The 17005-nt window shown below is 44.1% G+C and overlaps 1 protein-coding gene across 1 annotated transcript in view; it reads left to right on the plus strand.

Moving 5' to 3' along the window:
- Positions 1–765: 765 nt before the first annotated feature.
- usp33 (ubiquitin specific peptidase 33) overlaps positions 766–17005 on the plus strand; it is a 20820-nt gene continuing 4580 nt past the window's right edge. The window contains exons 1-19 of the mRNA XM_076744807.1: positions 766–947; positions 4573–4671; positions 5092–5145; positions 5269–5331; positions 8248–8397; positions 8711–8819; positions 10895–10964; positions 12445–12558; positions 12813–12891; positions 14144–14588; positions 14711–14851; positions 14982–15097; positions 15430–15602; positions 15712–15782; positions 15867–15900; positions 16032–16077; positions 16174–16354; positions 16488–16614; positions 16788–16957. Coding sequence (XP_076600922.1) covers positions 4588–4671; positions 5092–5145; positions 5269–5331; positions 8248–8397; positions 8711–8819; positions 10895–10964; positions 12445–12558; positions 12813–12891; positions 14144–14588; positions 14711–14851; positions 14982–15097; positions 15430–15602; positions 15712–15782; positions 15867–15900; positions 16032–16077; positions 16174–16354; positions 16488–16614; positions 16788–16957 — 2227 coding nt within the window. The 5' untranslated portion in view covers positions 766–947; positions 4573–4587. The remainder of the gene's footprint in view (positions 948–4572; positions 4672–5091; positions 5146–5268; positions 5332–8247; positions 8398–8710; positions 8820–10894; positions 10965–12444; positions 12559–12812; positions 12892–14143; positions 14589–14710; positions 14852–14981; positions 15098–15429; positions 15603–15711; positions 15783–15866; positions 15901–16031; positions 16078–16173; positions 16355–16487; positions 16615–16787; positions 16958–17005) is intronic.

Below are 17005 nucleotides of genomic sequence, written 5' to 3' on the forward strand. Positions count from 1 at the left end.
CACAATTATCTACACAAGTATGTGGAAAAGTAAGTGTACATATAAATAAATATAAAAAGGCATCAATGTACAAAAACATTAATAAAATGTCTATATATAAAAGTGAAGTGTCTCGAACTGAATTGATAAAAATAAATAAACTCTTGGTGAGTAAAAATCATTTGATAATAACGAGTCAAAACGCTTAGTCAAATTAGAGTTTAAAACTGTAAAATATGAGGGTGAGGTTTTACATATATATATCACTAAAGAACAGAGGAAGGGAGAACTATCAGTCCCAAGACTGTAGCATTTCTTGTCCTATAGTAACATCCTCTATCCCACAAAACACTTCTTGTCGTTTTAGTAAAGGGTGTTTCTTCACTGTTAATATCACTAAATGCACACAACACACTAGATGGCGCTTGGGATGGGTTTACTGCCTGTTGGTCTTACTGTTTTCATCATCAGGTGAGCATCTTCTCACTTTTTTTCCAGCCAACTTAACCTTAATTTAGGAAGTAACCATTTCACAGGAGCTCTGAGACCATTGAATATCAGTCACATTGCTATTCAGTACATATTTGCTACGCATGTCCTGTCACACATGAGCTTATATGACTTTGCCACAGGTTTAGCCTAATTGATAGTTGCTATATTGCAAATATTATATGTCTCATTGTGATGATAAACAAATATGTTTTTGTTTGAAGTATAAAGGGCATAAACGTAAAAATAAGATGTCATGTTGACAGTAGGATGGGGCGGGGTTATGTGGCTTTTTTTAACCGGAAAAGGGGCGGGGACTGCTGTAACGTTAGCAACCACGCTGAGGGACAGGAACGGTTATCGTTTAATGTGAAGGATTGCCCTTTGAAATGTGTCTGTAAATACAGACTGAATCCGTCTCTTACACATCAAGTACAACCGGATCTACCCGAGACACGTCGTTTCTTTCCATCGTGCAGGTAAGGATCGTGGCTAACATTATTTTTGGATGCTAGCTAGCTGCTGCTGACTGGTGTAATGTTAGTCACTGTGGGATCGTCGGTGATCATGTCATCAGGAACGTTAGCAGGCTAACATTAGCTAGCATGCTGCTAGCGAGATGGTTATCAATAGCAAACCATCTAAGTTAACTCTCAACATTATCTTATGTGGTTGAATCGATGGATACCGCTTGTTTTATACGTTATTATCACCATTATGGCTTGCTAAAAGCTTAATTTGATGACCGATTATTACCGACAGGCTAATGCTAACAGCGAAGGGTTGCTAGTCAGCCTGTGACGCTGTCAACGCCTCGCCTGGGTTTGACAGCTCAATTTGAGCAGTGGACAAGGCCAAAGCCTCGCACATCTGTACGCTGTCTTTATCTGCCACTCACAAAACTGGCTACTTGCTATATTTGAAAACCTGGCCGAAATAAGTTGGCACCTAGTTAATTCAAAATGTCGCACTCTATACCTAGCTAACAGTAGCTGTCAAGTAACGTTCCGTTTCCAACATAATGGCTAGCTGTTAATGTTATTCCTTTGTGGCTGGTCTGCTTGTGACACTGTACTGTGATGGTGCTTAGGTTACTAACTATGCAGTGTTGCAGTGTTAGTGCACTATTATTTAGCGTCTGATTGAGCTGTGGGATGACAATGAGTCTGGCAACATCGGTTTCATGTGCACCGCCTGGCTTGGGTCAACGCCCCACCCTGACTGTACCACCTCTTTGTGCAGATTTAAATCTCCTCGATGATGATTATGGTGGTTGTGAAGACAATGATAGGGTGAGGATGGTTTGTGATGGTGAAAGAGTGAGGATATACAGCTTCTCTTTCACCAGCTATGTGTAATCGCCAGAGGCTTGACAGTGAAACCACCGGCTAATTCGATTTTCCTCATGTGTGCTGTTAATTTAATAGTGGCTGTTTTACTATCAGAGGCGCAGTGAATTTGTTTATTTGACTTTTTGAATGGATGCTCTCAAAGTTCATGAACCTGTAAGACAAATAGGACTGTAGTTGGCCTTGTTCCACATCAGTTTGGATTTACTCAATGTGTAAAAAATAAAGCTCTACATTATGTTAACCAAGCTGATTGTTAAATAGGCTTATATATATTATTGATTAGGTGAGGAAACAGGCATATGGATTGTACAGGATGGAACATGAACTTGACCGAGGGTCAGCCTCTCCCTGTGCTCATGCTAATCTCCCACCTGACCTGTTGTTAGGATACGTGGTGTGTATACATCCACCTCTTTGCATTGCAGAGTGTTCTTATTGTCTCGTGTGTGCAAACAATGAGAATTTGTGGACCCCCGAATCAACACAAATAAGCACTTCATCAACCATGAACATGCAAAATATCAGGTGACTTGATGTCTTGTGTGCTTTTTCCGCATACATGTTCTCTTGTCTCCTTAAGTGTTTGTTGGCAAGCCGAAGCTGTGCATCACAGGTCCGAAGAGGGTTGGGGTGTATCATGACGCTCGGTGTGAATGGTTTTTACCCTGTTGGTGTAGTTTGAATGTGCTGAATCACGTGCAGCACAGGGGAGAGCTGTGGGCTGGGCTCTGCTGTCATCATAACATCGATGCTTGAACACCCTAATGCCAGCGTCCTCTTTCATGGCCTTCACTTTGTAGCCTTGCCATGGGCAATGTGGTCACACATTCAAGGCTGTGGTATCTTGTGGGTGACGGACGTGTCAACATCACACGTTTTAGGTCTGAAGAGGCCTTTTCAGCCAGAGAGAATCGTTATGATTAATCTCTTTCTTTATGAGGTTACGACACATTAACAGCTGTAGTGGCTCCGGGAATAACTTTGCTGGTTGGTAAGTGCATTATCAATATGCTATTTATTTTCTGCATTTCCTGTTTTCTTGGTTTTACATTTCAAACGTATCCACTCAGTTTTTTCAGAGGTGATTTACTTTCGCCAGATGTTCATGTCCAGCTGAGAAGACGCGTCTATAAACCACTGACCAAACTGTGCTCGTATAATTTGTCTCTTATGAGAAATGACTTCTGCTCACACTCAGGCAGTAGTTTGTTTTATGATGCAACAGTTCTTCAAATGGAGAACTCTTGACAGACTGACCCCACGTATCCTATGTCCTGTCTACAAGTGAATGACCTGCTGCCTTAAGGTTTGTCTGAGACAGTTCATGAGCTTGTGTCTGTTTGTTGAGGAGATGGGATTGCGGCCTTCTCAAGGAACCTGATAACAGAACCTTGATGGTTTCCTGTCATCCTGTCATCTTAGGATCGTCAGGATTGTAATTGTTTCTTCTGAACAATAAGTAGTTAGAGCCGGTCATCAAAATGTTTCGCTGTTCATCCTCAGTTGTGACAGGAATAACTCTGGAAAGAAGTACACAGAGAAGTCACATGACCAGCCCCTGACCTGAGATGTAAAAGTCATATGACGACTGACATGCCACTGAAGAGTGCTCGTTAGAAGAGATGGTATTCCCAACAGCTTGTGGCAAGCTGGTTCATCCATAAAGCACTGAGGTGTAACTGTTAGCACAGCATCATCAGCTGAGGACAGGTGGCGTCTCAAACTCCCTCCTCTGTTCAGTGAGGGCTCTCCACATAGATGGCCTCCTTGATCCTTCTTTCAAACAACCTGAGGAAGGGGTGGGTAAGCTGTTTACATTCATTGTCATGGTTTCTATCGGGGCCCTCTTGCGAAACTCAGGCTCCTCAAAGCTAAGATTAGGGCTTGTCCGGGATTCTGAAACCAAGATTTAATGTTTACATGCACAGCTTAACCACAATCTCCCAAAACTCAGTGTTACCAGGTAACATTTGCGCATGTAAACACTCTCGGTGTCACTTCCTCATTTCTCCTACACTCCTGTAACATGGGCCACTTCCTCCATGTCGCCTCTGCAGAGACCTGTCCCCCACTGCTGCAGAGGTATCATCCGCTTGAATGTCACTGTCAGTGGTGGTGAATATGCACATGATCCGCTCTCGTGCACTTTCAGCTGAGCTCGTGTCGGAGTCGGCCACCCTTTTACATCTTGCTCTCATGAGAAATAGAATAAAATCACCACAGCTGACATGAAGATAGACATGTTTTTCTATGGACTGATTGAGCTTTGGTGATTAGCAGAATTGAATCATTTGGGCAGTGTTCGCACAAGATTTGTTCCAACTTGTTCTTATAGTCTCTGCTTTTTTCTGCATCGTCAGCACTGAATTCATTTATGGCACCAGCATTCAGACGCAGCTTGTTCCACATGAGCTGTTGACAGCTGTGGCGTGATGCGCTGCTTGGCGTGTCAGTGGCTGGTATTAAGAATTTGTCAGCCATGCAGGCATGGAAAACTTATGTCGTGGGCTGGCTGGTGATTCAGGTTACATTAGCTTGACTATTTTTCTTGTCCTCTGTGGTCTTCTTTGGATGCATCTTCTCGTCCTCTCTCATGTATCAGATGTGTGGTCGATAAACGTTCTTTGAAAACAAAAAGTCCTGCATTGTTTTATAAATAGGAGCTCAAAGAATCACCTGATTTAAAATGCAAGTTGTGCACTGATTGCTGGGTTTTGTCCTCCATCTTTGTCTCACTCTCTCTCCCACCCAGACCTGTGGCTGAGTGATGCCGCCGGCGTCCAGCAGTGACTGCCCCCACCTGGACTGCGTGGGGGAGATCACAAAGGAGGAACTCATTCAGAAATCCCACGTGAGTGACCCTCCATCATGACCCTGCCCTACATACGACTATGACTTACCTCTCTTTTATTTTCCTTTTAATATCAGGTTATGTGCATGTCTTGAAAATCCTTAATAGTGATTGAAGTCACTTTCCTCTTGCTGGATGTGAGGAGATGTTGTGCAGTTATAAACTAAAAGTAGGATTGTTGTGACAGTGGATTGCATGCACAGCAGGCTCTGAAACAAGTATTGCGTGCTATGTTGTGTTATAAAGGTCTTGAAAGTCTTGAACTTGGTGAACTCAGCAAAAACTGTGAATAACTTATTATATCACTTTACCAAGTCTGAATTCACAGCCTCATTTTCCTGTCTGTTGTTGAACTCTGCTGCTCCTCGCTGCTCCCCTTCTCTCTTCAACTCTAACCTGCGTGTCTTCATGTTTGTCTAGGGCCAGTGCCAAGACTGTAAAGTTGGAGGACCAAATTTGTGGGCGTGTTTGGAGGTACGAGTCGATCATAGTGGGGAAAAAAACAAAAAAAAGTTGATTTGATGGGTTGAAATACAACATCCTACAATTTTGTTTGTTGCCAGAAACATGTGATTTCTGTTTTGTTTTTCTCTCCAGAATGGCTGTGCGTACGTAGGCTGTGGAGAATCTCACACTGACCACAGCACTGTGCACTCGCAGGTGAGAGAGCTCAAGCCTCATTGGTGCCTTTCACCAGGGAAACATTAATGAAAGCATGGAAAAGAGAAAGAGGACAGGATGTGACTGAAAGGGCGGACGTCTCGAAAGTCTTTATTGTGATGTTGAAACCAAAAGGGGAGTCAGTAGAGAAGCAGGCACAGATGGCCGGACGGGACAGGAATACCACTTCAGGGTCCCAGGAGCCATGACTTGGAATAAAACTGCCTCCAGCACTGCTTTATTTTTAACATTTTTCTCCACACGGTCGGAGAGCCAGCATGTGCATCTCGTAGCTTTTGAAGTGCACAAATTGTTAAAACCATCAAGCTATCTCTGTCTGCCCACACCTCCACATTCAGTGCGATTTCAGCAGCACATCATCCATTATTAATTGCCATTCCTCTGGGAAATGGGGTGATTCAGTTGCACTGTCAGTTCCATGGTTACAGTATCTGCCCCTCCTGGCCGCTCCGAAGCTTTACTCAGCCTCTGGTCTTCCCACTGTTGACTCAGGCTTTTCTTCCAGCACGCCAGGGCCAAGTGGGGTTAGAAGGCGAGAAGGAGGAATATGAAGGCAAACATGCAATTTGCTCTGCCTATTAGTATCCACGAAACTGCTCAAACCATTGTCCAGAAAGGGCCTGTTCAAGTGCAAACCTCTTCAGAAGCAGAGCCCTCCACCCAGATGAAAGACAGATTCTGGATACAGAGCAGGCTGGCAAAGAAATATAATATTAGCTAACTGATTTTCAGTGATATTGCCAGTGGATTTTATATCCGTCCACTTATCCAGGACATCTGTCTGTGCAGCACGCCAACCGCCTTTTGTGTTTTTTCAGCGGAAGCCATCTTTAAATCTTGTAAAAAAGAAGGCCATGCTTAATTAGTGCCTTGGAGGCCCCAAGGGGGGGTGAGGACAGCATTTAAATCTCTTGCCTATGCAACGAGAAAGACTGCTGCAGGATCAGATCGCATGAGGTCGTATCACAGTCGACTGCTGTGTACCGCGAATAAATACGAGGGACTGTTTTAAATTGCTGAGTAACAAGTTGCAGCTCGATCAGCTAATTTCAGAAGTTGAAGCTCCAGTTCTGTGTGTACTTATGGTAACCAAATGGGACACATAATTAGTATTTACATGTAGATCGTATTTTCAAACATCATTATTCACCAGAAAAGGCTTCTGAAGCTAATTCCACCAGTGGTAATCTTTGGAAATCCTTCTTCATATTGTGGATAAAGGATGGGAAAATTACCACCACAGTAAAAGTCACGGCACTCCTCTTAAAATATCAGATTTGTGCTCGAGCGGGTTTGCTTTCTGCACATCCACTGACAGAACCGCCCTGAGAAGAATAGCGACTGCTGGCGTTTCTTATTCCTTATTGATTTCGGTCTGTCATGTCTTGAATGCTGACGGCGGGAGACGAGACTTGACATTATTTTGCGAACAAAACCAGACCCACCGTGCAGCAGGTGTCGAATCCAAACGGGCTGCGATGTTGTGCCGTGCTTTCATTTTGTGGGAGTATTTGCGAGCATGATACGAGTTGCTGACACGCTCGGGCAGGTTTTACATCATCTTCATCTCCCAAGTATTTTTCTGTGTGTTTGTTTTGGACGAATGCAGTGTTTTTTGTTTTTTTTTTAAGGTATGATGTGGAACATTTCAGCAGACCAGAAGCAAAATAACAGAACAAATTATCCACATGATGCCACAAAACAGTTAATTCTTCTGTAAAACTTTGCTGTGGGCTGGTAAAAACATCCTCTAAGCCCCATAAATCCAGCTTGTTGTTAATGTCCTACCTGGTATACTTTCCTCCATAAATTATTTAAGCTTGGGAGTTTCATGGCCGTGCTCAGTCTGGTGCATCCCCTCTGCCAGCTCTGCTCCTGCCCCGCTGTGCGAAGGCTAATGCAGCCCTGATGAATAATGCAGGGTCTGCTGGTCGGCTGCTGCTCACGTTCAGTCTCCTGTCGACCTGCCAGGCTGCTGGTGTTTGTCATGGCCGAGTTCTGCTGACCCAGAACTCGGCCATGTTTCCACAGCAGAAAAGTCTGCCCTGCAGCAGCCCTCACTGTGCCTCTAACTAAATCTGCAACCTGAGACGTTCAGCTCAGAGTTAGTGTCCAGCAACGTGAAAATTAAATGTTAAACACAGTAATGAGTTTAAGGTTTTGTGTTTGTCTTTTGCTTATTTGCAGTAAATCTCATAGAAGGGGGGAGTGAGTGTTAGTGTTGAATGTCAGCTTCTCGGGAATCTGCTTTTTAAAATTAAAAGTAAAATCTAAACATGGATTGGTTTTGAGTATGTTGAGCATCGTTCAGGTGTAGCTCCAGCTCTTCAGTTGCAGTTTTTCTTTGTCTTTTGTGATTATGAACTGAGTATCTTTAGGTTTTGAACTTTTAGTCAACAAAACAAGCAGTTTGAAAATGTAAAATAAGAAAGTTTCACCATTTTCTGACATTTTACAGACCAAAAGATTTAATATACCTGCTTTACATGATTGTAGTAGTTTTACTACTGAGAAGTGTTACAGTTAAAAAACAAAGCAGATTAACATTGTACGATTTGCAGTCAGTCTTCGTCAGTCAGTCTTTTCTGAAGTACTAAATCAATATTGTCAATGATGCTGACGTTGTATGACATAAGTTTTCATACATACATACAAACAGCAGACACACCTCTGTTTGTTACATAAGAGCGAAAGCAGCCTGCTGCTTATCAAATGAAATACAGATTGGTAGATTGTGTTGAAGATAAAGAAGCAGCTTTTTGATAAGACAGTGCACATGTGCTTTATCAGCTGTTCTTGGATTAATATTAACACTCTTTTCTTGTTTCACTTTCCTTTGTACGGTTTCACGTCCGCTCACGAAACGTTTTGTCTCTTTAACAACTGTGTGTGCAGGAGACGAGGCACAACCTCACAGTCAACCTGACCACGCTCCGAGTGTGGTGCTACGCCTGCGGCAAGGAGGTTTTCCTGGAGCGTAAACTAGGCCCTCACTCTCCCCACGCCAACAGCAAACCCCTCCCCTCTCCACCGAGCGCTGGTCAGGTAAGAGCCAGCTCAGTCATAAAGACAACAGCATGTGATGAAGAAACTCAAAGAAATTCTCAATCCTGAGTATAGGTTGAAGGCAGTATTACATTTTTCTGTGTTGTCTGAATAAATACATCGCATGTTCCCTCCATAATCACTTAGTTACATAACTATGTGCTCTCCCATCACTATCAGAGCTGTAGGATAACGACTTCCACCAGTTTATCCGGAGTGACAGCTGAATTGTCAAATTCTTGTACACTGTTATTCATTTACTAGATAAGCATTTTACGATGAGTTGTGTGTGTGTGCTGGTCTGTCGCTCCAGGATAACAGCAGGGCCCCTGGGAGCCCGACCTCTCTGAGAGTGCCCCCTAATGGAGGCTGTGAAGACCTGGACATGGAGACAGAGGAGGAGGATGACCTGCGTGCCAGAGGTCAGCTCGCCACAAAATGAACGCTACAGATAATTAGAATTTATCACTGGAGACGCTGTTTATTACAGGACGGTGGCAGAAATGCCGTGCTCACAACATGAAGTGGCCACAAACGTCAGCTACAAGGTCAACAAACACATTGGGAAACAGATGTCTACATGTTGCAGATGAAGAGTTACAGTGCTGCTGCAGTAAACACGTTTCTAGCCCAGATTATCATTTTAATAATTGAAGTCACATGCTTTTGAAGTCAGTGAGGTGACTCAAATTTAATTACCTTCTATCAGCTCTTAATCCAAGTGTGCCTAAATTAAAAAAGTGAACACTGCTCGGATAATTTGAGGTTAAACCTCACACACAGGAGCTCAGTAATCAGCAGTTGGTTTAGTTGAGAGCACAGGTGATGATTTGAATTAAGAAGAGCAGTAAATGACAAGAGGGACGTTTTTTAAAGACCCTGACACACCAAGCAGGCTTCGAAGTACGAGGGCTGACGAATGCTGGCTGATGCCTTGCCTCACTCTGCCTCAAGTCTTCTGTTAGAAGTTGTTCTTGAACACACCAGAAAGACTGCAGCCAATATCCAAAACATCATCGGGAAGACAGAAACAGTTTTGTCAGATGTAGCCGGCTAAAGCCAGCTAGCACTGGCAAAAAACGGAGGCAACACAGAGTCACACATGGTTCCTAAGCAGGACTACAGACCCCTCCTGTGTAGCTCAGTGGGTCGAGCTTTTCAGACACCGCAGCAAGCTGGGCTGCGCACGCCGCTTTGCTCAACACAGCAAAGAGCCATCATGGCGCAGTGCGAGCCATTGGAAGTAATATGTTTCAGAGAGCAGTGGTGCCTTTGTTGCGTTGTGTCTGGAAGGGCCCAAACACTTCAGTGCTGAGTGCTTCGGACCCACTGGAGCCACCAGTGCTAATAATGTTTTCACTCAGTGCTATGAGACGCACACAGGCTCCTCCAAATGGCATATGTTATGTTAAACCTCATGTGGTGCAGCTCAGGCATTGGCACCAGTCACCGCCTTGGTTATTTTTGTCCTAAATACAGATCATATGATCAGGAGGTGGAGTACACAGGCTTTGTAAGACCGACGTCCTCCACAGACTGAGCTGCTCACATAAGGTCATCAGTTTTGATACCGTGAGGCGCGCATCACCCTCAGGGAGGTGAAGAAGAGTCGTATGTGGGGCGTGGAACGAGAGACATGAGGCAAAGATACTGCGTGAGGTTAGGGGACAGATGCAGTCTGTTAAAACAACAGGAAGTGATTGGCTGATTTGACCTGCTTATCATCATGGTCACCATGGAGGCAGTCCATCTTCTTTGACATGAGTGCCACAGTTTGCAGAGTCATAGCTCAGTTTGCCATTACTCTTTTAGTCTGTTACACTTTCTGAAGGTATCATTGTCTCTGGTGTGCATCCTGAATAAATGTCATAAATCTGCTTGGAAATCATAGAAAAAAAAAACTCCTCTAACTCTCCTTGTAACTCAAGAACTTGCTTGTGGATGTTTTTCATGTTTTCTCCAGTGTCACAGTAATCCACTGATCCGATCGTCTGTACGTCTGTAGGCACACAGCAAACAGGAACTGCTGATGGCTAATTCAGCTTGGATTTAATGGTGCTAATTTCCCTAAATGTAAACAAATAGAGGCTAAAAGAAAGCAGTTTACATCCCCCAAAGCGTTATGGCAGCTTAAGAATACAGGTAGGAGTGACGAAATCTATTAATATTAACTGTTTCATTGTTTTTGGGTTTTTTTTGGTAAGTGAATGGAGATTTTTATTTTGTCGAGGGGGGGGGGCACAGTGTCAGACTTACATGTAAGATTAATCAGCTATCGCTGCTCTGGTCAGAAAAATAACACCAGAGTCCAGTGGCCATGGCAGCTGATTTAAGATACACCAGGTAGCCACTTTCTCTGCTCCTGCTGTAAAATATTAATCTCGGAGATGGAATGGGTCCCCTTAACAATGTCGAGGCTTCCTGGCTGCCATCAGAGTTTACAAGCATTTGATGAGTGGCTTGTTTTAATTTCCCTGGTGTGTTCTGTCTCCCTCAGGCCTGACAGGGCTGAAGAACATAGGCAACACCTGCTACATGAACGCTGCCCTCCAGGCCCTCTCCAACTGGTGAGAACTCTGTTAACCTGCCTTCTGTCCCCGCATCCCCCCGTCGACCCCGCGTCACCTCTGCGACATCACCCGCGTGCCCTTTGCTGTTTCTTGGTGTTAATTTCCCCTCGCTGCCCACGCTTTGGGCACGCTTCTTTCGGGGAGCTGTTTGCTGTTTTATTCACCGCTTGCCTGGCTCTTGTTGTCTGTGAAAACAGACTATGGCTATGCTCATTTAGGAGAGTGACTGCTGAGTGAAAATTGCTGCAGTGCACCATTTGAGATGGCAGAAATGGCCTTTTGTAGTTCCCTGTAGGGTCTTCTGTTACAAATGAACACCAACTCTTTCCCAATCTCCTCTCTCCTTTCGCCTCCTCCGTTTCTTTTCTTTTCCCACTATGTCTTTTTATGGGTCTCCTTTTACTGTTTCTCTCCCAGTCTGCCGCATTTTTTTTTTTTATTGTTTATTGAATTGCCAATCCTTGTGGTTCACTCTTTGTGATTGGATTGTTGGTGTGGTCACTTAAATTAGGGCTCCAGTGCAGAGCCGGAGGCTGTGTTATTACTTACTTTGTACCTCTTACTTTTTATTTTATCTTTCATGGTACAGCAAGGCGCAGCAAACCCCTTCCGCCTTTGTAATACTATCTACCCAGAGGCTTGTACGTTTTTAAATTAAACCGATGATGCCTCGTGTGGATACAAGTCAAAATGGGAAAAGATGTGGGTCAAAATTTGCAATCTAAATCACATTCCAAAAATAGGAGGAACTGAGTCACGCAGCTGCGGAAGGAGGGACCTTTTCTGAAACTTTCCTTTGATGTCTGTTTGTGTGAGCGCTGCTTCTTTCAGTTACTGTCGGGTCATTATTCAGTTGGAAGGACTTTTCTCCTGCCAAGGGAAGGGAACACTCTATGCCTTATTCATTCTGTAGTTTGTCTCTTTCTTGCAAATTCCTGTCTGCTCTGTATCCATCAAATAAAATCCCCTCAGCTGTTTTTCTTTTCAGCTATTTCCGATGTCCCTCAGCTTTCAGCTGCATGCGGAGTTTTCAGAACCTCTGGAAATGTTGTGTTCTTACTCTACGGGCGAGATGTGACTTAAATGAAATAATATGAATGCAAAAAAAAAAAAAGACAGAATTATTTACAAATGCTGAACTTAAGCCTCTGTGGATTTCCTTTCCTGCTCCTGTCATTTTCTGCTTTGTGTGACCTTTATGAATGTAATATCAAAAACATTGTAAACCTGGTGAAATGCAGATCTTAAGCAGTCATCTGCAAACATAACGGATCATAATAACTTTGCACTATAGCGTAGCTGTCTGAATTGAATCTGCTTCTCTTGGACTTACTGAGGATTATATGCAGGTTTTTGAGAATTGGCCACTACATTACAAGCTTTTTGGTAATAGTAATCAGTCTGTTAAAGGGCAGATATTCAGTGAGAGCCTGTTTGATTTCCATATATGATATATTTATCCCTCTTTCCACTGCAGCCCGCCCTTGACACAGTTCTTTCTAGAATGTGGTGGCATGGTGAGGACGGACAAGAAGCCTGCACTCTGCAAAAGCTACCAGAAACTAGTGTCAGACCTGTGGCACAAGAACAGGTGGGTTTGTCTCATTTGCAGTTGCTGCTTGGATCACTGCAGCCTCTTAAGTTAACCCACAAGTCAAGCTCGTGTTCATTATTCACTGGTCACTTTCAGCATTTTCCCATGTTTAGAATATGACTCCGGAGCGACTGTCCTGTTACGGTGCCGTTAAACTCAGCATCCACGGCCAAACCTTAGTCACATTTCTGCAGCAGCCAGTCTTGATTTCAAACTCTAGACTTAATGGGCTGTGTTTTGTCACTTTGCAGACCCTCCTACGTGGTCCCAACCAACTTGTTCCAGGGGATCAAAGCCATAAACCCCATGTTTAGAGGATATTCTCAGCAGGTGGGTCATTGCTGATGGTGAAATACATGTGCAACACAGACGCAGAGACATATTCACCAGTGTGTTTGGGACTTTGTTTCATTCATCTTTTGTGACTTAATGTGTGGATTTTTTTGCTCGTACCTCTGTGGTTTCCAAATGAATAAATATGAATAGAAAACATGGATTACGGTTTGAATTGATTATACAGTTAGTGGAATATTTATCGTGTTGGGAGCGATGTGTGGGTGTCTCAAAATGTGTTCAGAGATGTGTGGTAATGCATTATTCTGCCTCTGCTTTTTATAGTAAATAGCTGTGATATGCAGCACACATAATACACACATGTCTGCGACTACCCTTTTGTTTTAAGAATGAATTTGTGCTGAGCTGTGTTTATTACGGGTCTGACACTGCAGCTGTAAAGTCGTCACAGATCTTACAGTCTCTCTCTTTTCTCTTCCGCTCCGTATCCCTCCGTCCTCATTACTTTACAGAAATTACATTAGCTCCAACTCAAATCACTCGGCCAGATAAACCGAATCCACTGCTGTGCAATTACTAGCTTCTGACTTTCATTCACACGCAAATGCACACATTAAACCTGAAGGTAACTCGCTTGATTTGATTCCAGGTGGTGTTTGAAAGAAAACATTTACACGTTACAGCTATAAAGAAAGACAGTTGACTGGAGCATGTCTTATCTTTGTCCAGTGTCTGTAAATAAGGGATTTATAAGCCTGAACGGTGAAATGATAAAAAGTCCTGTTTCCCTTTGGCTTGCCAGTGTTTGTTCAGAGGAGTTAGCTGAGGAATATTCATTTGTCACGCCACCCTGGGCTGCACAGCCTTGGAATTAGCATTGCTATGAATAAAGTTAACATTCCAGGTCCTGGGAGAGGACAGTTCATTTGGCTTGAGAGGGAGATTGGATGTCTGAGGCTCATTAAGTTTGATTACACATTCATGAGCATTTGGTTTCGGATTTTGTGTTGCAGAATTGGGATAAACAAAGAGGTGAAGCCTTTGCTGTTTGTAAATTGGAAAAAATTAGCTTTGGGAAAGCTTTGCTGTGTCTGTCAAGCATGATTATATTGAAGGGGAATTAGTTCTGCATTATATTTCAATGTTCTTTTCAGAGAGAGGAAATGAACATTTTCTCACAGACTACTGTGACCAAAGTAGCTGCAAAAAAACTCTAAAATTTTCCCAGCTAGAACTAATTTGTTACCTCAGCTAACGTTTCTTGTGATTATCCCGGCTCGGCCTCCAGGACTCCCAGGAGTTCCTGCGCTGCTTAATGGATCAACTTCACGAGGAGCTGAAGGAGCCGCTGCCCGAGCCCTACGACCAGTCCAACGGCATCACCGTGGACGACGGCCACGAGGAGGACAACCACAGTCAGTCGGACAATGACTTCCAGTCATGTGAGTCCTGCGGCAGCAGCGAGCGGGCCGATAATGAGGTGCAGGGCGGGAACGTGCTGATAGACGACACCAACGAGGCCGAGATGCTGATTCCTGAGCAAGATGAGATCCAGGCCAACAGGGAGTGGCAGAAGGAGAAGAACATGATTAATGACTTTTACCGCTCTGGAGTTAATGGTGTTATGGGTGGAAGCACTGGAGTGGACATGGACAAAGATGTTGATACCACCACTGAAACCACGCCCATTATCAGCAGCCAGGGAGCCATCAAGGTCCAAGGCAGAACATCAGGTAATCATGGAGAAGCAGAGACATGTTTTATTTTTCTACACGATGACGTACCCGACTTTTTGATATTTTGCATCAAATATTTGGTTTTAAAACTCTCTAATATTTGTCCCGCTCTCCACCAGATTCCTTCCCAGACATCCAAATGTCCAACAACACAAGGACGCAGAGTCCAGTCCCAATGGAGGGACACATTCCCAAAATGTCCAGCAGCCCGCCCAAGGCTGCCTCAGGCTGGCCCAGCCTAAACCCTTCACACAAGAAAGGTACTGGTGTGTTGTCAGAGACAGTCACATCCAGATTGAAAGCCTAAAGAGTCCTATCCCCTGTCTGTCTTCGCTGACATGCTGTAAAGCACTGTTCTCCCATTTCCCTCTTTTCTCTGCCTTCCCACAGCAGTGACCACATTCTCCCCTCCAAAGAACAAACGTCAGAAGAAATACCGCAGTGTCATCTCAGATGTGTTCGATGGGACCATTGTCAGCTCGGTTCAGTGCCTCACCTGTGATAGGGTTAGTGTGGATGTCTACTTTTTTTTTTTTTTCGTTCTTTATTGAGATTGCTGAGAGGGTGTGACGGACAGTAACTGGGGAGCACTAGAGGACAGGACTTTGTGTCTTAGCTATTTCAAGGTCCTAAAAATTGAATGTTACAGAAAAATCTACTTTGGAGCTTCACTCTGATGTCCCCGTATACTGCTGATGCTCTTGTACATCCACTGCCATGCCACATAGAGTGATATTTGTGCTGCAGTGAGAATACTATTCTGCTGCAAAGTGACATTTTTCAACAAAACCATGACCAAAACTGAAGGTTTACCGTGTGTGTGTTCTGCTGCTGTCAGGTGTCTGTGACCCTGGAGAACTTCCAGGATATCTCGTTGCCCATCCCAGGGAAGGAGGACCTGGCCAAGCTCCACTCCTCCACCCATCAGACCTCCCTGGTTAAAGCCGGCTCCTGTGGGGAAGCTTATGCACCGCAGGGCTGGATTGCATTTGTCATGGAATACATCAAGAGGTGTGTTGATAATGTGTACGCTCTTGTTTATGTTCACGTCAAGCATTTGTGGCTTCATACTTGGCTGCTTTTGTTTGAAATTGACCCCTCTGTTTGTTTCCATTCTCAGTTGGTTCTGGGGTCCAGTGGTTACGCTACAAGATTGTCTTGCAGCTTTCTTTGCCAGAGATGAACTAAAGGGTAAGCAAGTGGGCGTAAATCTGTTATGCCAGCACAAACATGAAGACTGCTGTCTCAATAACCGAGTGTTTGTTGTTTTTCTAGGCGACAACATGTACAGCTGTGAAAAATGCAAGAAGTGAGTAACTAATTCTCACTTTGCTGAATGCTTAACTCGACTGCTCATTTACTTCACATCAACAAAAACAGGAAAAAAAAATGTCTGGAACTGTAATCATTTCCTGTCTTCTTCATCTTGTTTCCTCTTAGATTACGAAACGGAGTCAAATTTTGTAAAATGCAAAGTTTGCCAGAGGTATACAGACATCTCTAGTACTTCATCACATGCATCTCATGTATTGACACACTGGGTTTCTAAAATAAAAGTTCTGTGTTCGTTCCTTTGCTCCAGATCCTGTGTATCCACTTGAAGCGCTTCAGACATGAACTGATGTTCTCCACCAAGATAAGCACCCACGTCTCTTTCCCGCTCGAGGGCCTGGACCTGCAGCCTTTTCTGGCCAAAGACAGCTCCGCCCAGACCTCCAACTACGACCTGCTGTCAGTCATCTGTCACCACGGCACTGCCAGCAGTGAGTGGGCAGATCTGCCTTCACTTGGCGAACACACACGAGTGTCCTGCATTCATTAGCCTGTAGGAGAATTTCACTTGTACTTGTTAGGTTTATGACTGCTGCTCTAACACATTCCCCTGTCTGATCCCAGGTGGCCACTACATAGCGTACTGCAGGAACGATGTGAACAATCTGTGGTATGAATTCGATGACCAAAGTGTGACCGAGGTGTCAGAATCCTGCGTCCAGAATGCTGAGGCTTATGTGCTCTTCTATAAGTAAGCTAACACACGAGACTGCAGTCATTCTACTCAGACAGTCAGAAACAAGAGGCCATTCATCCCCGTGACATTTTAACGTTCGCTGTGCTGCTTTGATATTCAGAAATTGCATCTTACTTTTGATTACTCCGCTGCAGCCATGATTAATCTGTGGCCTGTTCCCGTCACAGAAAGAGCAACGAGGACGCGCTGAAAGAACGTAGGAGGGTGTCGGGTTTATTCAACATGATGGAGCCCAGCCTCCTGCAGTTCTACATCTCCCGCCAGTGGCTAAACAAGTTCAAGACCTTTGCGGAGCCGGGGCCCATTTCCAACGATGACTTCTTGTGTTCTCATGGAGGTGCGTGTAACTGTGTCATCCTCATGCTGAAATCACTCGGAGGTCAAA

The sequence above is a fragment of the Chaetodon auriga genome, chromosome 12, assembly GCF_051107435.1.
Source record: "Chaetodon auriga isolate fChaAug3 chromosome 12, fChaAug3.hap1, whole genome shotgun sequence".
NCBI classification, from domain to species: domain Eukaryota; kingdom Metazoa; phylum Chordata; class Actinopteri; order Chaetodontiformes; family Chaetodontidae; genus Chaetodon; species Chaetodon auriga.